The sequence below is a fragment of the Bos mutus genome, chromosome 4 (genome assembly GCF_027580195.1).
Source record: "Bos mutus isolate GX-2022 chromosome 4, NWIPB_WYAK_1.1, whole genome shotgun sequence".
Taxonomy (NCBI): Eukaryota; Metazoa; Chordata; class Mammalia; order Artiodactyla; family Bovidae; genus Bos; species Bos mutus.
In genome coordinates this window covers 17,358,279-17,382,603 of record NC_091620.1, presented here as the reverse complement: position 1 = coordinate 17,382,603, position 24,325 = coordinate 17,358,279, and the positions used below count along the sequence as shown (strand labels likewise).

The following is a 24,325-nucleotide window of genomic DNA, read 5'->3' as shown; positions in this document are numbered from 1 at the left end:
CAGCGTCCCTCAGCGCCTGCCCGCCCGCGCGCACGCGCCGCCGGCCCGGCCCGGCCGAGTCCCGCGGGCGCCTCTGCGTGGGGCTGGCTCGGCGCCTCCGAGCCCGGCGGGCCCTGTGATTGGACGGGAGCCCGCCTCGCGTCCCGCCAATCGGGGCGGCGCTTGGTTGGACAGGGGGCCAAATAAAAGCGATGGCGATTGGGCTGCCTGGTTTGGCGCTCGGTCCGGGAGCGTCCGACACCCACTGGGACGCAGAAGGCGGTGGAGCCCCGGCGGCGGCGGCGGCGGCGGCGGTGGCGCGCGGGAGCGGCGCGCGGGAGCGGCGCGGGCTGGGGAGCGGGGCGCAGGTAACGCGCCGCTGTCTGGCCGGCGGGCCGGCCGGCCGGCGGGGCTCCAGAGCTCGGCGTGGGGCGGCGGCGGCGGGACATCCCCGCTGCCGCTCAGCCTGTCCGGATAATCCCCCCCTGAGCGGGCTTTCCCGGGGAGCCTCTGGGGCTCGTGGGGGTGAGAAGAGACCTCCCCTCACCCCCCTCGGAAGGGGCTGTGGGTCCGGGCCGACCCGCGCGACCCCCGCGGGCGGGCTGTGTGGGAGCCAGAGAAACCTGAGGCGGGAGCCCGGGCGGGCGCCGAGCGGAGGGTGTGTGTGTGTGTCGGGGTGGGGGGGGGTTCCCTCGCGCGCCCGCCCCTCCCGAGTCACCGGGGCCGGGCTAGGGGCGCTCGGGTGCCCGGGGCGGGCCGGCCGCCGGAGCCCCGGTCTCCTTTGTGTGGAGTGGCGCGGCGGCGGGAGCGCCCGGGTGGGACGGGACGCACACAAGTTGATGGGACCTCGGCGCCGAGTGCGCACTCACAGACAAAGGACGGACTGTGTCTCGGGGGAGCTCGGCGCGAGTCAGGGGCAGTGACACCGGGGCCTGACAGCGGGCGGGAGAGGGGGCGTGGGGAGCGGGCGGGCGGGCTCGGCCCCACGCCCCCTCCCCGCGAGCGCGCAGGCTCGGCCCGGGGCCGCGGGGGCCGGGACGGCGCGCGGAGACCGGACTCGGGCGGCCGCGCCTGCTGACATTTCCGCGGAAAGCCGCCCCGTAGCCGCGCGGCCCCGAGCCCCGCTCGGACCAGGCGGTCCCCGGCCGCCTCCGTCTTCTCGGCGGAGCTCTCCGTTAAGTTTGAGGGACGAGTCGCGCTGTTCTCTCCCCCCGCCCCCACCTCCGTGGTTTGGTTCGTTACGGAGGGCTTTCCGTCGAGTTCACGCGTCGTTGTGGGTCCCCCACCCCCATCTCCGCTCCCCCAAAAGTCGGTGCCTCAGGGTCACTTTGTGAAGAACGGGAGGGATCGAGAAGCGCGGTATTTTGGAAAACTTGGTGAACTCACTCCTGGTGAATCCCCACTTTCTGAAGAATCATCATCTTAAAAAAAAATCAAAACTGTCCATGCTGTTTTGGCCAACTCGTGTGATGCAACTGAGACTGGCGACAGGTGCTAACGAAATCAGCTGTCATTTAGAGGAGAGAGTGTTCCCCAAATCCCTAGGGGATGAACGGGGAAGAGACGGTAGAGTTAGTCCAAAGAAAACGCTTATGCTATATGTGTGTTTGGATGGTATGGTTAGCAATTTCTCATTAATTGGACTTGTTTTCCGTGAACAATAGCTTTGTTGAGTCAGAAAAGACTGGCTGCAGAAATGTTCGTTGCCTAAGAAATCGAACGTGTGCTGTCCGCAGTTAAGCTAAACTTCTTTGTTTGTCGCACAGGATCTGTAAAATTTTAATTCATTTGGAAATAAAGATGTCTTTGGTATTTAAAATTGTTTTAAATGCTGCAGGGTTTGCTTGCTGGGTTTTAAAGGTCGTTATCAGCTTAATTTTGTGGCGTTTCAGTGTCACACAAAAACAACATTTAAAACAACAGTTTAAAAAAAGCTTTTAAAAAACACTAATGCTAACACAGGTGAATGTAGTCTATACTTCCAGGGGGGTTTGAGAGCGAGCGGATGGGATCCTAACTCTTAGATCACTAGGGAGCTAGGGGGGTTGGTTGTGGAGTTTATTTTCTATTACTTTTCATGACCATTAGCAAATATTTTATGTTTGGAGATAAAATGTAGAGCAAGTGTGTAATCCTAACTATTGATCATTTTATTTGCAAGAAAACGAAAGTATTCAAGATACATTATAATTTCCTTTTCCTATTCCCTAAAGTTAGGAATAGATGGGGTTCTAGTCTTAGATATAAAGAATCCTATTATTCTCTTTTTGGAGGTGTGTTAGAGAATGTAATGTTTAAAGTCTCGGAAACACTTAGGAAAATGGCATCTTAAATACTAATTTTTGTGGAAAATGAATGTATTCAAAGGAACGAAATTTAGAAACACTTAGGCACTCTTCTTCTTTGCAGTGTTTTATCTGTTGATCTAATGTGCAACCTTCTATTTTACGGTTTCAAAAAAATGGAGACAAAGAAATGCAGTGTGAGTCTTCATTGCGCATTTTGCAGTTTGACATCACTGAACTGACACTCCAGGTGCTGTTCCGAAGTATCGTCTACATTTGTATTAGTTGTTGGTGATTACAAAAAGTCCTGCTGGTAATCTTGCCCATTGTTATGAGGTGAGCTAGTTATGCAGATTTTGGCAAAAATTTGAATCTTTTAGGACACAAAATTCCAGTTTTCCCCATCTTGTGTACATTATATTTGATAATTACTATCTCTGTACTTGCCACAAGATTTTATTTGAAAAGGTTTTGGGGGGAATTGGTTTTAAATTTTTTGTATTTGAATTGAGAGTGTATTTAGTTTAAGTAGCAGTGATAAAAAAAACCACGCTTGTTGATTTAGTGTAGTTAGGCAAAGAAAAAAGCTCAAATTCGTTTATACCAGCTTTGCCTTACATGCATACGTAAAAGTGGTTATCTTTGTGTTGACCACTAAAAATGTGTAGGCAGATTTCCCCAGGTCACATGGAGATTTTCCAGGATATCCTCCATCCTTTGAGCTGGCATGCTCCAGGAGTCTGAATTAGTTTCTGACTTGGCCTAAAGAAGTGATTAAGAAAGTTGATCTGCTTTTTAAAAACTAACAGCAAGGAAAAATCCTATGATGAGCTAATGAATTCTGGAGTCAGTTGGAAATGATTTATGAATCTGCCTTGCAGTCTCTATGTCCATACAAATGAAGAAAACATTTTCTGTGAATGATGAATTCTACGTGGGCAGGTGAAGTGTGCAGTTTGGGGAGAGCAGAAGAGGAACAGCTTATTAAGGTCAGAGAAAGCTTCACCTGCTGGAGGCCTTCCATGTCTCTTCAAGGGCTTCGTTGGTACCTTTACTGTAGCCTGTATCCAGTTGAAATCTCTTGCTGGTGCATCCCTCCTTTTACTCTGAAGTTCCTTGAGGCAGAGGCTCTGTCTTAGTTTTCTTTGTGCACCTGAGTTGCTAGAGAGCAGGGATTAATAGTTGAATGAATAAAGGAAATCCTGAAAATGTAGGGAAATATTTTGACAAAGCAACTTGCAAAACAAGCAGGGTATATTCATGTTGTGAAGAGCTTTGGAAGGTATTTTTCTCCCTGAGTGGCAGTGGTTACAATGAAAAATAATTATCAAGGTGTACAAGTTCCATGGTTTCTCCTAATTATTAACACCCTAATATACTGAAAATCGGATATACTTTAGATGTAACCGTTGGTTTTCATATTTGGTGTTTCAGGCAGCCAGAGAGAAGCTTGATGGATCATCTGAATATACCTGGCATATAGTATCTGCTTAATTTGTGTTGAAATTGATCGAGTTGTACCGAAATTTAGGGGACGAATACATCTTTTAATCAAAAGGGGTTTAGTTACCATTAATAAGTTCTTGATTGGAATACCTTGAGCTAGGTTTTGAAGCTAAAACTGAAGAAAGTAGTGTAATTACAGATTATTTATTGGGATGCTCTTCATCATTCTTTTAAGATGATAAATGTAGTTGTAAATCCAATAATATCTCAAAAGGCATAGCTGATAAATTTGTAAGATGGTTGCACTGTTTTTGTCTTGCCATTGCACCGCTATGTGGTGCAAAAATATGACAAAATGAAGTGAAAAAAAGACATTAATATTAAAGAGCCTACTGTTTGCCAGATGCTTCATTCGTTTGCTTGGTTTGTTTTTTATTGTGGTAACATTCACATCAGATGCTTTGTTTTTATTTCTTGTGAAAACCACCTTGTGCTCATCAGCAGAGGTTTAGATAAAGGAAACATGTTGTATATATACGATGACATACAATGGAGTGTTCAACTATTGAAGGAATGACATACTGGCACATACAATAACAGGTGAAACTTGCAAATGGTGTGCTAAGGAGAATAAGCCAGACACACAAGGAAACAATTCTATGATTCCATTTATAGGAGGTAGCTAGAACAGGCAAATTCACAGAGACAGAAGGTAGAACAAGGGGTTATCAGAGGCTGAGGGGAGAGGGGAATGGGAAGTTAGTGTTTAATTGGGACAGAGCTGCTATTTGGAAGGTGAAAAAAGCTCTGGACATGGAAGGTCAGTGTTTTGAATGTGTTTAATGCGGCTGAATTGTGTGCTTAAAAATGGTTGAAATGGTAAATTTTATGTGTATTTTACAGTTAAAAGAACTTTAACAACAGCAGCACACTCTGCAAACATTTACAGATAAGTAAGCTTTGGTGTAGAGGGTTAAGAATTTGCCCAGGATTATCAGCTAGGAATTTGCAGGCAGGATCCAAACTTAGATTCTCTTTGGCTCCTGTTATCAGCTTCATGTTATCTACTTGTCTTCTCGATGATTGAAGACAATCATGGCTTCCAAGAAGAATGAGTTTATTTGAATCAATCAGAAAATTATATTTAAAAGTAGATAAATTGTAGTTCAGACTGAACTGAACTGAATTGTAGTTTTATGGGATCTGATGTCCCAGACTAACTAAAAGATGTCTTTGTGGATTTTTTTTTCAGCCAGAATTCTAATAGAGTGCACTCTGTGGGGAGGACAGGAGAGCTTTGACTGTGGTCTTTGGAGCCATATAACTTGGGTGCCCTGTCACATTGTCCTTGAAGTCTAAGTTCCCTGTCTGTAAATTGGTGTCTTAATGATAAGCATTCATTCCATAAGGTTGTGGAGAGGATTAAATAAATGAATACACGTGAAGCCCTTAGAACTACACCTGGCACAAATTGTTTAATAAGTGAGTCTTAGTAACTGTGCCAGTATTATTTTTTAAAGACTAGATGTACTTTCTCGTTCATGGAACTAAACACTTCCCAAACTTAAATATCTGTATATAAAGAAAATGCCACATATGATTTATCTGTTTACTTCTAATTGTCTACTGTTTAAAAAAACAGACCTTATGTATTCAATTTAAAATACATAATTTAGATGTTTATCAAGTGAACATTTCTTGACCCCCTGTAACCCCATTCCGTCTCCCTTAACAGTTTGCTGTATATTCGTCCCAAACTTCCCAGTGTATTCACGCGAATATATTGGTTTGGCCAAAAAGTTCCTTCAGCTTTAAGAGTGAAAATAAAGACACATTTTTCCATTTTCATCAAGGACTTTTTTGAACAATGTATTCACCATTTTGTTCTACTGCCTTTTGCTATTTTTCAGGCAGCTTCATAGTTCTGTTTCCCCAAATCTTTTTATCTTTTTGAATAAAGAACTGTTCTAGGTGCCTTTTATTGTCTTCCAGGGAATTGAAATTTTTTCCCTTAAGAGAATTCTGTGAAGACCGAAATAAATGGAAATCCAAAGGTGTAATGTCTGATGAATAATGGTGGATGAATCAGAACTTCCCACCCAAGCTGTAACAGTTTTTGCCTGGTCATCAAAGAAACATGTGGTCTTGGGTTATCCTAACGGAAGATTATGGTTTGCTGTTGACTAATTCCAGACGCTTTTTGTGGAATGCTGCTTTCAGTTGGTTTGATTAGGAGCAGTGGGTGTGTGTGTGCTTAGTCCTTAAGTGGTGTCAGACTCTTTCCGACCCTGTGGACTGTAGCCCATGAGGCTCCTCTGTCCATGGAATTTTTCAGGCAGGAATACTGGAGTGGGTGGCCATTTCCTTCTCCAAGGGATCTTCCCGACCCAGGGATCGAAGTTGATTCTCCTGCATCTCCTGCGTTGGCAGGTGATTACCACTGAGCCACCTGGAAAGCCAATTGGGAGCAGTACTTGTTGGAGTTATTCAGTTGCTTTTCTGAAAGAAGCTCATGATAGAGGACTCCTTCCAATCCCACCATATACACAACTTCACCCTTTTTGGATGAAGATCGGCCTTTGGTGTGGTTAGTGGTGGTTCATTTTGCTTGCCCCATGATCTCTTCTGTTCCACATTATTGTATAGTATCCACTTTTCATCCCCCGTCACAATTTGTTTTAAAAATGGAACGTTTTCATTATGTTTCAGTAGAGAATTGCATATGGAAATACGGTAAAGAAGGGCCTCCCCTCCCCCTTAAGTGGAACCCAAACATCAAAGCGATTAACATAACCAAGCTGGTGCAGATGATTTTCAGGGCTTGATTTGGGTATTTTGAGAATTTTGACTATCTCTCGAGTGGTATAACATTGATCCTTCTCAGTTAACATCTCGATTTGATCACTGTCAACTTCATCTGGTCTACCAGACAGTAGAGCATTGTCCATCGAGAAATCTCTAGCATGAAACTTCGAAAATACCTTTTGATATGTTCAGTCAGTCACAGCACCATCTCCATACACTGCACAAATCTGTTTTTGTGTTTCAGTTGTGTTTTTGCCTTTTCTTGAAGTAATAAAGCAAAGTTTGTTGAAAATATTCCTTTTTTTCTTCCATCTTCAGTATTAAAATGGCTACATAAAAATTCACCAATTTTGGGACTTCCCTGGCTCTTCAGTGGTTGAGACTTTTTCCTTCCAGTGCAGAGGATGCAGGTTCAACCCCTGGTCTGGGAGCTAAGATCCTACATGCCTCAGGGGCCAAAAAAACCAAATCATAAAACAGAAGCAATATTGTAACAAATTCAATGAAGACTTTAAAAAATGGTCCACACAAAAACATCTTTTATTAAAAAAATTGACCAGTTTTGATAAGTTTTTTGAAATGCACACTGATATGAGAGCTGTCACAGTACAATCTAACAAAATTGTTTCGAAAGAAGTTAAGAACAACTAAGCACACTGCTAGAGCCAGAACGGACTTTTTGGTCAATGTGATATATTTATACATGTATTTATGTATTTTACACAAGCAGGATTAAGTTATTTTGATATAAAACAATTATTTTAGGTCAGTACAGAGGTCTGTTTCATTTTAAAAAGCTGGTATTTCTTTAAAGCTTGCTCTGTAGTTGACACGGTTATAAGTGCTTTCATTTATTTTACACGGACACTGTAATAACAAGAGGTGAAGGGATTATGTTACTAGTTAAGTGGTAGGTTACCGATTTGAATTTAGGTATTTGGGCTTCAAAGCCCTGATTTCTCAGCCTGGGGGTGTATGTGTGCGCGCTTGTTTTTTGTTTTCGTAAGGCCCTGTGAGCTACCAATGATTTTAGCATTTCTTAAAAGAGTTGTAAAACAACAACAAAACCCCCCAAAGAATATGCAAGGCGACTGGCTGTGTTCTGCCAAGCCTCAAGTGCTTAACCACGTGGCTCCTTGCAGAAATGTACTGCCCTTTGCTCCAGGTTCTCAGGCTGTTGTTGGGTGGAATACTCCTTGTACCGGCTTCTGTGTCGTCAGGCGATGAACCAGCTCTCTGTGTGGGTGCTGTGCTTGCCCTCTGAGGGGGGAGCATCCTTACGGAGCTTTGAACTTCTGCATGACAGCTTTCTAGAGGAAGAGCCGATGGTTCAAGATTATGCACGTTTCAGGTTTTAATAGCTGTTGCCCTGTTTTCTACAGAGGTGTCCGTTTTTTGGGGGTACAGAATCAGCTTTACTGAAGTGTAATTTATATACATTGGGATCCACCCAGTCAGTCACGATGTAACCTTGCTGCCATTGCAGAGCTCTTCACGCTCCTTTCCCATCATTCTCTCAGCTGCTGATCCGATTTCTCCTGTTCCGGAGTTTCATGTGAATAGAATTACGCAGGATATACTCTTCTGTGACTGGCTTCTTTGATCCAGCATGTTCTCGAGGTTTATCTGTGTTGTTGCTTGTTTCAGGAGTCACTATTTCTCAGTAGTAGTCACTTTGTGAACATCTTATGCTTTTTTTTCACTTCACTAGCTGATCGGGTTGGTCCCTTTTGGCTTTTGTTATAGTAAATCCTCTGTGACCATTTGGGCAATCTTTTTGTGGATGGATCTTTTCCTTTCTCTTGGGTGGACTTGTAGTTGGATTGTGGGGTCACTTGGTAAATACTGATTTAGCTTCATGAGAAACTGCCAGGCCATCTCCACAAGCGATTGTGCCATCCTGCGTGGAGTCAGGGTGGTGCCTGCCTGGGACCTGTGGTTCTGCTGTCTTCACCAATGTCCCGTGTTGCTGTTGCTTAAGTCACTGACATCTAATGAGTGCTGAGTGTCCTTTTGTGGTTTTGATGTATATTTCCCAAGTGTTCATGGTGCTGGATATCTTTTCACATGCTTATGGGCCATTTGTGTGTACTTTTCTGTCAAACCTTTTGCCCATTTTAAAAATTGGTGTTTCTGTATTCTGGGTACACTGTCTCTGTCAGATGTATGTATTGGAAACGTTTTCTCTTTAATGTTTTCCAATTTTTTCTCCAAATTTTCCTCTTTGATTTTGTGTATTTTTGACAATATATAGATCAAGTTAAGTAATAACGCTAGAAGCATAATTGTTTAAATTCAGTAAAATTGTGTGAAAACAAATTTGTTCTTAATTCACAAGTCATTTTTTTCTTGGTATAACACAATGTCATGTTTGTAGAAACAGGAACATGAAAAGGATATTATTTATCTTGAGGTGTTAGGTATGTGAGTTATGTGGCATGGAGAATTTTAAAATTTGAAAGTGATAATATTTAATAATTCTTTAAATTTTCATTTGGAGTAGTTTGGACCTTTTCATTTTTTAGTGAATTAAAAATTTGCTTTCATTTTCTTCAGAGGGTAAATGGGGATATTAAAAGTGACTTTGATCTTAGAATCTGGTTATGTAGAAGTGATAATACAATTGTCAAGCTTGGTCTACCTGTTTTGATAGTGAAGTAGTTTTTGTTGTTATATAATCAAATGGTTTTTCAGATTATATATACTTGATTTGTTCACTGCTTTATTTCTGCAAAGTATCAGTTCTTTTGCTCAACACCTGATTTACTCGCACAGTAATTTTTAGTTTTTCTTCAGGGCACAAAAATAATGTCTTTTTGACACTTTTTTAAAGCTTACTAGAAACATCTTGAAATGCTATGTATGAATTTAGTGTGCATAAATGCAACAGAGGGATAAAGACCATCCTGAGATGGTCTCCTCTTTAATGAAGGAAAAAAAAAAGCGCCAGGGCTTCTGCTGGGTGTTGTACACCTCTGCAGGTGGGTTGTCTTCCATGGCCGTCGATTCCATGAGAAACTCCCGAAGCTAGTGTTCCAGGCTATCTCGGAAACAGCCTAAGCTTTCTCAACTAGTCACACAGTGAACTAGCTGTTTGTTCAAGAGTTTTCTTGTCCTTCTCCCCTGTTGAGCTCAGCTGGTCGTCTTCCTGGTCTCCAAGAAGCCTCATGTGGAGTCTGTGGTCTGTCCTCTTTCTGGAATCCCTTCCGTACCGTTGTAGCATCTCAAGCTGCTGTTCAGCCTTTCTCTCCCTCTCCCCTTCACTCAAAGCTCTGGTCTACTCATCTGCATGGTAGAGGTTAGAAAAAAGTCTTGTACATAGCAGATAGAAATAACATTTTGTGAAATTGATTTAGGACCAATAAAATTGAAAACTTCGGCCTCTCTTCTTTAGCAGCAACTCAGTAAGTAATTATTTAAATAGCACCCTACCCTTTAAAGCAGAGCCTTCAGAAGTCTGTCTCAAAAGTGAGTTTTGTTTGTCTTTACTGTGTATATCACCCAGTGAACTTTGCTACCTGCTGTCAGGTACTATTATGCAGCGTTAATTTATGTATCTAATAAACTCTTGATTAAAGTTAGCTTGAGAAACATGGAAATAAGTGAGGAATATAAAGTAATGATTCTTCAAATTTATCTCAGGATGGTCTTTATCTCTCTGTTGCATTTATGCACACTAAATTTATACATAGCATGTCAAGATGTTTCTAGTAAGCTTTAAAAAAGTGTCAGAAAGACAGAACATCATGACTGTTTTATCCATTTTAGTGCCTTGGCTTTTGATACTAAAGACCAAGTGCTTTGTAAGCAAAACACAAAAAATGACAAAAGCCTAGTTGATTTTCTTTAAGCATTGAAAGAATCTTGATCATCATTAAAGCAGCTCTTGTATGTTTTTGATGCTGGCACCTGTAGTGAAGTTTCACTATATGCTGTTCACAGGTGTGTGAGTAGCTCTCGTGTGCTTCCAAGTCATGGAACTAGCTATGGTTTACTTCAGGCCTGCTCTGTGCCTGATACACATGCAGCTGTAAACCAACCATTTTACTTTTGAAATTTGTTGAAAGTCATACATTATAATTATTCTAAAAAAAAATACAGCATTTGCTGAATGAGAATATAGTTATCTGTTCTTTGAATATTCTAAAAGATTCTATTAGGATGAACTTACCCACTCCAGTATTCTTGCCTGGAGAATCCCAGGGACAGAGGAGCCTAATGGGCTGCCGTCTATGGGGTGGCACAGAGTTGGACATGACTGAAGCGACTTAGCAGCAGCAGCAGCATCGATCATCTTTTAACAGTATGATGATCATCTAAAAGTGGTTGTGTTTCCTTGGCAAGTAGCTTTCATGGATCTCCACTGCCAAGTGACTGAGATGAGCAAACAAACTGAGCAGGTTGTGATTATTGGGGATCTACCATGTACCTTTTTTCATAGATAAAGAAATAGGAACTTGGTGGAGGTAAGTAACTTGCCTGAATTCATACAACCAGGAGGACAGAGGTCCCTTCGAGGATAGGATTTTGCTGTTTCTAGGCTTCTTAGCTCAAATACTGAGATGCTAGGTGCTTCGCTTCTGTAGGCACTTATGTCTGTTTCTCTGGAGACTGAGAAATACTGGACTTGAGTTCATATTACCTTCACAGGTGATTGTGATGCTTCCTAGCTGGCATTTGAGTTCTGTGCACTTCTCCCATTCCTAAAACATCTAATGCTAATTATAAGCTGGTTCCCTGGTAGCTCAGAGGGTAAAGAACCTGCCTACAGTGCAGGAGACCTAGGTTCGATTCCTGGGTCAGGAAGATCCCCTGGAGGAGGGCATGGCAACCCACTGCAGTATTCTTGCCTGGAGAATCCGCATGGACAGAGGAGCCAGGTGGGTTACAGTTCATGGGGTCGTGAAGAGTTGGATCCGACTGAGTGACTAAGCACAGCACATGATGTTATAGTAATAAAATAATTAAATAGACAATATAGTTTGGTAACACATATTAGAAATATCATTGGTTATAAATAATAGTTGAAGGGTTAGGCATTTTCTAGTACTTCAGCAGTATATTTATATTTATCATAAACCTTAAGTATAGGAAAGTCATGAAAAGACTTAGAGCTCATCATGACCCCTATCTCCTTCACTTCCATGTTGGCACGAAACTACTACTTTTCTAAGCAAGAGAATGAATTTCAAGGTGGAGATGAGCCCCAGGAGTTTCTGAAGGGTCTCTGAGGAGTCTTGTCCACAAGCTAAAGAAATGGCACTGACAGACATGTTTATCCCCTTGTGGTGGACATGAACCCCAGTGCTGAAATCTCCAGGTAAGGGTTACTTGATTGTAGAACGCCTGGAAATTCTGAGAGTCTGTAAATACTTGGGGATTAGTAGTTTGAACTGCCAAGTCCATTTTATGATACTGTCTTCAAATATAGAGGAAACTGGGGGACTTGCCTGGCGGTCCAGTGGTTAAGGCTCTGTGCTTCCATTGCAGGGGACACAGGTTCGATCCCTGGTCAGGGAACTAAGACCCTACCTGCTGTGTGGTGCAGCCAAAAAAAAAAAAAAAAAATATATATATATATATATATAATATATAAAGAGAGAGAGAGAGAGGAATTTTGTTTGGGGATTAAGACATAGAGTCACTGTCTCAGGTAACAATAGTATGTTGGCAGAATCACCCATGGAGAGTTTCTAGGAAGGTATTGTATCGCAGAAACCTCTTCAGGCCCCAGAGCAGCCCGTTTTCCTCCAGTGTGCGCACAGACCACCGTTCTTTGAGCACAGTTGCTGGTTTGCACGGGGGGCTCGTGCTGTGTTGGAAGCGCTGGCAGCCGCGCGCCTGACTGGTGGCAGGGCCTTGCAGTGCCGGCCGGGGTGGCAGCATCCTGTCACCCACCCAGTGCTCACCGGGGTGACTTACCCAACGTGGGCGTCTCTGAGAACTTTCCCCAATGTGTGTTGGTAAACAGGCACTGGATGTTGGGTTATTTGAGATATGATTTAGAGCCGACTTCTCTAAGGAAGTATCAAAAGGAGTTTTGCAGACACGAGTATCCCACGTCCCGTCCTTGAGTTACGGTGAGCTATGTGTCAGTTTTAGGTTCTGGTGCGTCAGTTTTTGTTGTTTCCTCTCCCACAGTGTCTCGGTAGACTGAGTAGTACCTAACAGAAGAGAGGATTTTAGCTCATAAAAACAGGTTTTGTACAGTTTTCAAAGAAAACTTCACCCTCTCGATGTCAGTTTAGCTAATCAATCTGTTTTATCTGTTGTCCCAGCAAACTGTTTAAGACCTTTATGATAGTTCAGTTTTCCACTTGGTGTAAATTTATATGCCATTTCTTTTCTAAGACATGTCTGTGAATGGATAGGATTTTCGAATAACACAGGAATGCTGGTCTGTAGACTCCGGGGTTTAGTTTACTCTTCTGCTGAAAGGAAGATGATCTGACTTTTGTAGAAAATACATTACTGCAGAGTCTACTCACTTTTGCTGAAACAATCCAGTTAATGTTTTCTGTCATTCACCTAAGATTGCTAAATTACTGTAGTTTTCCTGTGCCTTTTTAGCTGGGCTCAAACCAGGGCTACAAATGTGATCTGGATTTTAATTTCTCTTATCACTAGTCATGGCAGATTTGTTTCCTAAAAACTTATTGATACAAATGCCGTTCACACTACTTTTCACCTGTAGTTGTATGTACTAGTGATCGTGTGTACTATGATCTGCTGAAGTTTAGGCACTAAGGAGCCTGTTGTATCTTGCAAACTTGTGTCTCTTGCCGTGTTAGGCACTTTCAGAATGTTTTATAAATTGATTTTGACTGGTGGATAGTACCTCTATTCCTGGCTTTCCCAAGTCCTTCAAAATGAAGTTTCAGAAATTTCTTTTTCGTAAATTTTCACAAGTCTTTTGGGAGGACTGTTTGGATGCAGCAGTAGTGAGTTTGTGTTATTTTTGTTACTTTTTTCTCTCTTTTAAATAAAAACAGGCATGCTAGAAAGTGAAAAGGGACAAGATATTTACTTTTATCTTTCTCTTACGTGGGTAGGGCAAAGTGTGAGTGACGTGGGGAGTTGGTCAGAAGGGTAGGGTTGTTTGGGGGAAGCTAAGTAGGGGATTAGAAGAGAGACAGTGACCAGGGATGATACCTTCCTGTGAGGGTGAAGGGTAAGACAGATGGGTGAAAGCAAGAAATTTTTAAGACAAATTTTGTTAACGTTAATCCCTTAATTTGGCACAGATGTATGGCAGCCTTTCTTTTGAATTCTATAGTTGACAGTTACAGCGAAGTATCCCTCGTTAAATATTTTTAACATAGATTTCAAAGTTTTTATTCATTTATTGTTGGCAGTGCTGGGTCATCGTTAGTTGTGGCAAGCAGGGGCTACGCTTGCCGTGGTGCAGAGGCTTCTCTCATTTTGGAGCACGGGCTCCAGGGTGTGTGGGCTCAGTAGTTGTGGCACGTGGACTTAGCTGCCCCATGCGTGGCATGTGCGATCTTCCTGGACTAGGGATCAAACCTGTGTCCCCTGTATTGACAGGCAGATTCTTGACCACTGAGTCACCAGGGAAGCTCTCACAGAGATGTTTTGTTTGCCTTTTTTTTAATTGCAAAAAATGGTGATTTCTAGGCTTTCATTCTTACAAACTTATCTTTTAGGAAATATAATTTGAATACATGCCAGCTCCAGGCTCTCTGTTAGGCAAATGAAAAGCTGGGGTACTGTTGTGATTTCTGATTCATGTGGTGTCTGGATATACTTGTTCTCCAAGTGTGCTCTGTGGGCCGCAGGGAGTGGGACTTCCCAGGTGGTCCGGGGGCTGAGACTCTGCCCTCCCAATGCATGGGGTCAGGGAACCAGATCCCACATGCAGTAACTAAGACCTTGATCCAGCCAAATAGATACTTGTAAAAACCAATTTTGGTAATAATTTAAGATGTTACGTGTTGACGGCTGCTCCAGGGGCAGAAAAGCGGTGGTAGACAAGGATTGTTGGCATGCAGCACTTGGGAGTTTTAAAAAAATGTTTTTTTGAGAATGTCCTGGATGAAGTGAAAACAGTTGCTAATTTTATATACTCTTGGTCCTGAGTGCACACATCTTAATATTCTGTGCTACAGGATAGGAATGTGCATACAGGGCTTCGACGCTGCCGGAGTCCAACGGTCTCTGGGAGCCGCACTTATGTGATGGAGTTCCAGGCTGCACCAGCTGCTTTTTTCACGCGGAGCCATTTTCACTTGAAAGAGGGGTTGACAGACCGTGATTATTCCAGCTTGGGTATGGGGCAGACGTTTTCAACAAAGTGAGCCTGTCACTTGACGGAGAACAACTGACCGTTATTTGTTGCCAGTGGCAATGTTTGAGTTTTTGAGCAAAAATTAGAATTTTTAGAAAACTTGGTATCTGTCATGGTGAGGTTGACAGCTTTTCCAATAAATACTTAAAGACTTTTCTGATGACATCAGTGGATTTAACAAATAATGATTTTTTGAAATATGTGAACTTATGGAAAATTTGCATAACTCAGTGGACCAGTGTTTTTCAAATCGAGGAAATGATATTATAAAGTCACGCATGGGTTAAAGATGCAGTCAAAGGAGACAGACCAATGAATTTTAATGTAGCAGAGTAGGAACGTTTATTGATACAATTTTAGATTCCTCATTGCAACTAATCTTTTAAGCAACAACCGCTGCTTACTGAAGGATAGAGGTTGTCTTGAGGAAAAGCAGCTATGAGGTTGAATCACAAGCTGCTCTAGTCACTTTTCTCTTAAAACAGTTCTGGAGTAATGTCCTAGCATGAGATTGCCCATGAACTCAGAAGCCATGCAGACGCCCTTCCCTGCTGTAGCTCAGATATTTGTTTGGGAAGGGATTTTCTTCAACCAAAACAGCATGTTGGAGCAGATTGAATACAGAAGCAGATATGGGAATCCAGCTGTCTTCTGTTAAGACAGATATTTAAAGAACTGGCAAAAATGTAAAACAGTACCCTTCATTAATTTTTTAAAAAAGGAAAATAGTTTTTTAAAAATAAAATGTGTTATATTAACATTTTATAATAACATTACATGTTATTAATATGTGACAGACTTGCTGCTGTTGTTTTTTAAATAAATGTTTTAAAACTTTCTCAGTTTTAAATTTCTAATATGAAAAATATCAGTAGCTACACCCTATATAAACTCAAGGGGCCCTAAGACCCTTTCAGCTTATGAGTGGTATCATGTTTTCTGTGAACATTCTGCCCGCTCTTTGTGCTGGTTGACTGCTATGTGAGTAATTAATGTCTCAGTCTGGACCTACGTTCAGATTCTTAGTGGTTGCAGTGGCTAACTTAGGGCTTTTTTTTTTTTTTTTTTTTTTAAAATTTTATTTTATTTTATTTTTAAACTTTACAATATTGTATTAGTTTTGCCAAATATCGAAATGAATCCGCCACAGGTATACCCGTTCCCCATCCTTAACCCTCCTCCCTCCTCCCTCCCCCCTACCCTCCTCTGGGTTTTCCCAGTGCACCAGCCCCACGCATCCAGTACCGCATCGAACCTGGATTGGCGACTCGTTTCATACATGATATTATACATGTTTCAATGCTATTCTCCCAGATCTCCCCACCTCTCCCTCTCTCCCACAGAGTCCATAAGACTGATCTATACATCGGTGTCTCTTTTGCTGTCTCGTACACAGGGTTATTGTTACCATCTTTCTAAATTCCATATATATGTGTTAGTATACTGTATTGGTGTTTTTCTTTCTGGCTTACTTCACTCTGTATAATAGGTTCCAGTTTTATCCATCTCATTAGAACTGATTCAAATGTATTCTTTTTAATGGCTGAGTAATACTCCATTGTGTATATGTACCATAGCTTTCTTATCCATTCATCTGCTGATGGACATCTAGGTTGCTTCCATGTCCTGGCTATTTTCTTTTGCTCAGTTTTTTCTCTGCATGAGTGCATCAGGTTTTTCAATGTTAGAATGTCTCTTGCTGTCTTTCTTCTCCATCCACACTACTACCAACCCAGTCAGAAGTTCTTATCACTTTATTCCTAAATTACTTCAGTAACCCAGTTTCTAATACATTTTTCAAACTTGAATGTTGAATGCAACTGTTGGGTTGACTTTAGTTTTATTTATATGCTCCCTAAAAATGTACAGATATAAACATCTTATGGTATAACCAAAGCAAATTGACAGATTAAATACAGACAGTCCAATCAGCAACACATAGTTAATGATGGCTGTTTTGTTAACATGAATAGCCAATCTATTTCTTTAATTTGGCTTAATACTAACAAAGAGAGCATGTATGTGTTATAAAATGCTGTTAACTTTCAGTCTTTGTTGAGGATAATTGACCTAGTGGTTAACCTGAGCTGTGACACCTAGCAATCCTTGAATGCCAGCTTTAATGCCAGTTGGAAATTCTGTAAAGCTGTGTTGATCACTGGAGCATTGTGGAGTTACTGTAACCTGCTTTGGATAGATACTGAATCAGGTATTTTTGGAGTCTTTACTAGAAAATATTAGTGCATATTTTGAGTGGGTTGGTGGGAACAATACAAGTTGGTGAGCTCTCTGTGTCCTGTGGGCTTGCACCCCGCACAGGGTGCTGAGAGCCTCCAGCAGGTTCCTTTGTTTGCTCACCCTAACAGACCTGGCTCACCTTACTTTCCTGTTTGGTTGTTTTTTTCCACAGCCCTCAATACCATCTTACATACTAAACATTTTTCTTTGTTTTTGATTTGTTTCCATCCCAATAGACTAAGTTCTGTAAGGTCATAGATTTTTGTCTGTTATTTATTTCTGAGCCTTCCGTTCCTACAAGGGTACCTAGAATGTGCTAGATGTTCAGTAAATATTGAATGACTCGGTGAGTGTGTATTAGCACTTTTCTATTAAAACCCCAAACTCAGATGCTCTTTTCTGTGATCGGTGTTTACTGCTGTCTCCCAGCTGGGTCAGAACACAACTAGTTGTACACAACACCTGAATTGTATAGAACTGTTTGATTTCTTTGGTCAGTATGTGTATAATCAGTGGAACAATTACTTTCCTTGGTTCAGAGTCTGTATTTTTATTAATATAACCTATAATATAGCCTATAGCCTGTATTATCTTTTTAAGTAGACACCATCTTATAAGCTCATATGGAGATTCCCCCCACCCTTATATTACTCAAGTGATGTCTGAGTTTTTAAATAGTAGAATTAGATGTGGGAATTTCCCCCTCAAATTCCATCTGTGTATATTTTTTGTTTTTTCCTATTTAACATTTTACATAGCATTTTAATTTGTAATATATTTCTGTTTTGTTTATCACTTTAAGAAGTAGGTGCCTGCTTTTAAAATGAAAGCCTTTAGGTTGTTGTGTAACTTAATTTTCTTCTTTAAAAAAGAAACTTTATTTTGGAATAATTTTAGATTTCTGTAATCATGGTATATTTGTCAAAAATTAAGAAACCGTTATTACATTACTGTTAACTAACCTGGAGACTCTCTCTGGATATCCCCAGGTTTCCTACTTAGTTCTTACTCTGCTACAGGACACCAGGTTGCATTCGGCTGTCTCCTTAGTCTCTTCCGATCAGTGACAGTTTCTCAGTCTTTCTCTGTTATCATAACCTTACTTGTCGGTCCTGTGTTTGGTGGAAATATCCTTCAGTTTGGGTTGATACATTTTTAAGCAACAACTGAAGTGACAGGTTGTGAGGTTTGAGGGGAAGATACGAGTTGTATGTGGCAGGTGTCATGGGGTGCAAGCAGAGAGTGAGCTAATAACCCTGACGGGGGTGTTGCTGGTTTCTGCATTGGACCCCGCCCACTGCGATTTTGGAATTGCGTGTAAGGAAGACTTGCCCCTCCGCCCCCATTTACTTATTTATGCTTTCACTTCCTTCTCTCAGACTCATGGATACTTGTTAGTTTGGTTGTAATACTGTTGTGATTTTGTTTGCTGCTAAAACCCCTGCAGCTCTGGCCCCTGGGAGTCCTTCAGTCTGGTTCCTGCCTTTCCTCCTCAGAGCATTCCCTTCCTTTCTGCTGCAGGCTTTCCTCCTGGTTTCCTGGTCCCAGCCCCCCAACGGCCATCTCCTCGGAGCCCAACTTCTTGTGCCGGCGAATGGGATTCAGGGGAAGAAGACGTGGGGTCCTGTGGCTGGGCTCTGCGGCCTGGGAAAGGCCTGGCCCGCCGGCTCACCCGGGGATGCTCTGCTTCTTTCTGAGTTTCCGCGGCCGTCCCTGATTCTGGTCCGTCTCCGCCTCTTCCTTGTTTGGCCCTGGCTCCCCAGGAGAAAACTGAGCTAGAGGACAGTGCTTCTGCCCAGTTCTTTTCGTCCTCAGCCTCCTTCTGTCCGGTCGAAACACAGATTTCCACAGTTTCCTAGGTGGGCTCCTTTAGCCTACCTGTTTCCGTGGGCTTATCTCCTGAGGTTTCAATTCTCTTGGATTCGCTGTGTGGTCTGCATTCCTTCCTGAGATCCCTGGAATCCTGTTCTGTTCTTATTTACTTGCCTACAGCCTCCCATGTGAGAAAGTGACTTTTCACACCCATCTGTCATCTTGACTTTTTCTCTGGGTGTCCTGTCCTCCTCTCCCTCACCTGCGGGTGATGGTGGCGGGACCTCCCTGGTGCCGCGCCTGCTCTGATGGGCACTGGGCGGTGCCTGACCTGAGCGGGCTTCTCAGGACAGCTCTGTGACCTGGACGCTCCTCAGGGTGTGAGGACAGGGAGGCACCAAGAGATGTGGGAACCTGGCCAGGTTCTCACACATCTCATTCTGGGAGAACTGGGTCCAGCCCAGGGAGACTGGCTTTGCAGGCTGTGCGCGCACCTCTGTTTAAGTTGTGGGTGGAATGTGGAGAGTATGCTGCCCACGTCGGTGCCCTGCGCCCATAACCAGCGCTGTTACTCACCGGGGCACCCTTCTGCGCAGCTGGGGTGGGGGTGACATGTAGTGGTGTCTGCTTGTTTTCATGAACCCACCGAATTGGGGCCCAGGCAGCAGCCCCACGCGCGTGCCTCCCTGTACGCCTTGATCCCAGTCTCCTTCTCGTAGGGGTGTTTTCTGTGAAGCTCCTCAGGCGTAAGACCTACTTTCCTTTGGTAAATTTTTATGTCTTACCAAAAGTTAACATCTATAAGTCTCTCTAGTTCTCCTAATCCTAACCTACAAAATCTTATTTACCATTAATTTACTTTTGAGTTTATTGAAACAGTGGTTTTTAACGTAAAAAGATAAATAAAATTGGTAAGTGAGATTTTGAGCTGCCCTCAAAAGTGTTTTAAATATAAAAGCACTATTGAAGATTGGTGATTTTTCCAACTTGGCAGTTTTCTTTAGGGGAGGACTTTGAGAGCATTGCAGTCGTAGTACTTAAATGTTGTTGAGTTTGGATTTCACCTTCCTCAGTCGGGTCTTCAGTTAGGAGTCAACGTTAAGGCAATTAGTTGAGAAGGATAAGTAGTACACGTAATTTATAATTTTCTTTAGACAAGTAGAAGCACAGCTCAGGTGAGTGGATGGCAAATGACTTGATGCGGCAAATCCTTTAGGAATGAGAAATAAAGAAGGGCATCACGGGCACTGAAAATGCCTAGGGAACCTGTTTTCTTTCTTTTTTTTTAATTCCTCAGTCATCCTCAGCTGAGTAAGGAGGAGCAGGAATGTCACCTTAGGTAATAAAGGCCCCTCACAAGTGGCCGAGGGCTGGACCTGATAGACAGGAATGAGAGTCCTGGGCTGTGTGGCCCAGTCACGGCAGGTGGAGGTGTGTGTGGTGTCTAAACCGGAGGCAGGGGCGGAGTAGGTCTGCTCCTGGGGCTGCTGCTTATGGACCCTGAGGACATGGGGCCGGAACCTGTCTTCTGTTCATTCATCACAGTCCTAAGAATATACCTCAGGTCCCTTCTGTGTCTCCTGTGGCAGAAAGCCTAATCCAAAACAATTGAGGTTTGGTTGATTCATAAAATAGACTCTGAACTATGTGTAATCTTACTTTAATCTATATATTTGTAGTCCTGACAGGCTGTACGACATTGTATTAAGGTGTGGATGGTCCCTTGCCATACCCTGGTTTGTCTTTTGAATTAAAGCATATAACTGTTGTTTCGGTTTCATTGTATATAGGTGGACTTGAGCTATATCTGCTTTGAATAAGAGAAGCTATTTTATTTTCTGGGATAAAAATGATATTTCGTGTCATTTCATCTGTGAGACTAAACAGATCTTTTGAGTGAGACATTTAAAAACTGAATTTCTCACACATCCCCATCCATTTAGGAGCAAGTCATTTTAATGAAAGTTCCTTTCTGCCGATCCACGAGTACTCCAAGCGCTATCTTAGTTCTCACTGGGCTGAGATGTGGTGGGAAGGAGTCAGAAGGACTCATTTGTCTGCTTTCAGGGCGGGAAGGGGCTGGGGGAGCTCGAATTTGAAGGCTTGAAGGCTTCTGCCTGCTGGGCCTAGAGGTGGGTGGGCCTGCGGGGTTGGGTGTCTGCAGCCAGCTAGCTGTGGGGGGCGCTGGTACCCGGTTTGTTGTTTGGATGAGGTCTCTCAGGCAGGAGCAGCTTCCTTAAGGGAATCCTGGAGGCTCCGGGTTTTATGCTCAGGGTCTGTTCATTTGTTGTAGGGCAGGTGGACCCCAGGGCCCTGACCGCCCCTGAGACTGGCCTCCCCCCAGGGTTCTCATGATGGGGTGTCTCCCCCTCCCTTCCTGTGCTCAGCACGGCAGTCCGCCTTCCTTTCATTCCTAGTGGCACAGCGGCTCGTGATCAGCACATGTTAGTAGACCTGCGTTTTGGTTTTATTGTTTGTTTGTTTTATCAAATCTGTTTGTCGGGCACCCAGCCAGGCCCTGGGGTTTTACAAAGGAGAAAAACTGTTCTTGAGATTGAGGAACCTCCAGTGGGAGTGAAGTGGGGTGATGAACATGAAAATGTGATTTTAATGTGTTGTCAGTGCTGAGGGAGGGAGCTTGTTTTATGTAAAACATCCTTCTAATGGTACCTTAAGTTTTGTTAGTTTTTTCATGGATCTGCCTGTTTATCCCTATACTTTTGTTATCCTAATTCAGAGGTCATGAACCTTATATTTGGATAATTTCCCCTAAATGAATCATGATTTTCTTTTCCTGTCTATTGTGCATATTTACCAGATCATTCTATGGCTTAGAAGCCTTCATTTTCATTATTTGGGAGATCTTTGTGAAATTTATAAACGTGGAAACATATCCACACATGCTCTCTTACGAGAGGTTGGTTCCAGATCAGCTTTGAAGTTTCCTGTTGTCGATTGTGAGACTTGGTAGTTTAGTTACAGCTTTGGTTCGGTCCCAACAGACTTTTCTAGAGGTGTTCTTACTAATGGTAGAAACATCTGGAAGATATTCCAGGGTTGAAAACATGAAGTGCTAACTATCGATACCTTTGCACCACGACAGAAAAAATGCACTTTAAAAACCATAGTGATAGCCGTGTTGGACATCAGAGAGGACAAGAGCCATGCTCCCGGAGCAGATTCATCGTACTCGGCACCACCACCGCCTCCGGGGACTAAGAATTTGTGGAGGCGGCAGTGGTGATGAGTTTATGAGCTAATGAAGCGGTGATAATCCCTTTTTACCTGATATTTCCCCCTTTTGGGTAGGCCTCTGAAGTGCTAAATATCTGAAAATAATTTGCATAGAATCACCTGAGCCCATCCGTTACCTAACGACAGATATGAAAGCAAAAAATTGCCACAGAGTCACCTTTTAAATAGAGCTCGAGTTTCTCCCAGACTCGGGCGCCCTTTGGCCCGGCCTCACCTTCTTCCTGACTTCTTCTGGGGTTCTCCATTTCTGCCAAGCTGGGGTCGGCTGTGGCCATTAGTCTCCTCAGCTCCCAGGACTGTTCCACTCAGCACCCCAGGCAAGGGCGCACTTTGAACCTTTTCCAGGACTCAGACTATCTCTGATCTCATTCAGCCGTCTTTATCTGCAGTTCTGAAGTCTCTCCATTCTTCTCATTCCCTCAGTTCTTGTAGTTGGGCTCTTCACGGGTTTGGGGTGCGCTTTGTCTGCAGCGTCTGCTGGCACCCTGCCGCCGCGGGCTCCTGCTCTGAGCGCCTGCTCTCTGTGCCTCTTGAAATCGCCTCAGCTGTTAAGGTTGAGCTGTCACTTTTCTGCCCTCCTTCTGTCCCTCCTTACTTGACTCCCCTACCCTCAACCCCAGTACTTTTGCGTGTTTATCTCATATTGTAAAGTCTGTTCTTTCAGGCCTTCTTAGGTAGGCTATAAGCTCCACACGGCAGGTTCTGTGTTCCATTCATCTTTGTATGTTCATCGCCCAATTCTTACTAGTCATTTATCACTTGCTCTCTTTGCTCCTCTTTCAGCTTGAATCATCATCCACCATTGGCTTTGTCTTTCGTGGCTTGGCGGTGGAGTATTCCTACAGAAAGTTCCCCTGACCTCTGGGCTCCTTTCTTTCTCTGATTCCTCTCCTTAGGCATTTTTCTCTGTGCCTGAGGGCTGTATGTAAACGGGTACCTGAAACCCTGCTCGGTTACTCCGGCCAGAAAGCCGCCTTCTGCAGATGGAAATCCTTTCCTTGCTCTCCTCCCCGGTGTGCTTGTACAGGCTGCATCTCCCACCTGGCCACACTTCCGCTGTCCAGTCTCAGCTGGCCTCACCTTTGCGTTTTGGTCTCCTGCAGCCCCTTCTGTCACTGCTGCCACCAGCTGGCCCCTCCAGAGTGGACATCTTCCCTCCCCTTGACTGAAAACCCTCCATGACTTTCCACTGTGTTTAGAGAAAGTAAAGCCCAGATCCACAGCGCGGCCCCTTTGCACCATCCGACAGAGGACTATCCTTCTGATATTTTCAAGATACAAGTGCAAATTTAGCACTTGAGAAAATGTTCTAGAAGAGGACACTTGTTAGACTCTGTAGTGTGAATTGGACACCTGGTAGACCGCAGGCTGAGCCCATGTTTCACATAACTGGCTTCCAGGGCCTCTGGGTCCCTGCCTTCTCTGGGAGGTCCCGTGGAAGGAAAGGTGGCCACAGGTAAAAACACAGACTTGCATCACCGTGTTGAAGGTGAGAAGCATGGTTGAAAGTGCATGTAGAGGAAATACTTTAATTTGTACCTGTATCATGTATTGTTCTATGTATTTTCTACCTTTAATGCTGTATGTAGATTTTACTTCTGTTTTGGATTTCTCTTTTCCAGTCATTTATTTGTGCCTACATCAGCTAATTTAATGATGAAAAACTTAGAACATGTGTCTACATTTTTATTTCACTCCACAAGTGTGCGTCTCATAGCTCCTTATTGTATATAATTAACTCCTGTAATGGGTCATGTTTTGGTAGAATGACTGCAGTTTAGGAGTGGAGTATCTTTGTAAATAAAAATGTCTTTGAAAAGTTATGTTAAATAAAAATTTATACCTGGAATGAAATGTTTTTGAGGACTTCACAACACAGAACAAATGAGCACCCTCCTTGCAAATAACCAAGAGTGTAATTATGTGTCATTTCTTTGGTTGGTGGTTAGTTTGCTGGGGGTTAAAACAAAAGTGATCATATTCAGGCTGGTCAGATCAGCGATTTTAATATGAAACCATTGCTTTTAGAATAATCATGGGCCAGACTGGGAAGAAGTCTGAGAAGGGACCAGTGTGTTGGCGGAAGCGCGTAAAGTCAGAGTACATGCGCCTGCGGCAGCTCAAGAGATTCAGGCGCGCTGACGAAGTCAAGGTACCCTCTGCCTCCTGGGAGCACGCGGTGTACAGCCCCTCAAGTTAA

At 43.3% G+C, this 24,325-nt stretch overlaps 1 protein-coding gene across 4 annotated transcripts in view; it reads left to right on the top strand.

The window, feature by feature from the left end:
- Positions 1-202: 202 nt before the first annotated feature.
- Positions 203-24,325, top strand: part of EZH2 (enhancer of zeste 2 polycomb repressive complex 2 subunit) — a 57,140-nt gene continuing 33,017 nt past the window's right edge. For 2 of the 4 annotated variants that reach the window (XM_070369081.1, XM_070369083.1), the window contains exon 1: positions 24,154-24,277. In XM_070369081.1, the coding sequence (XP_070225182.1) occupies positions 24,161-24,277 (117 nt within the window). In that variant the 5' untranslated portion in view covers positions 24,154-24,160. Of the gene's footprint in view, positions 348-11,816; positions 11,836-24,153; positions 24,278-24,325 lie in introns of those variants that run through there. The other 2 variants (XM_070369082.1, XM_070369085.1) reach the window with 2 other exon arrangements.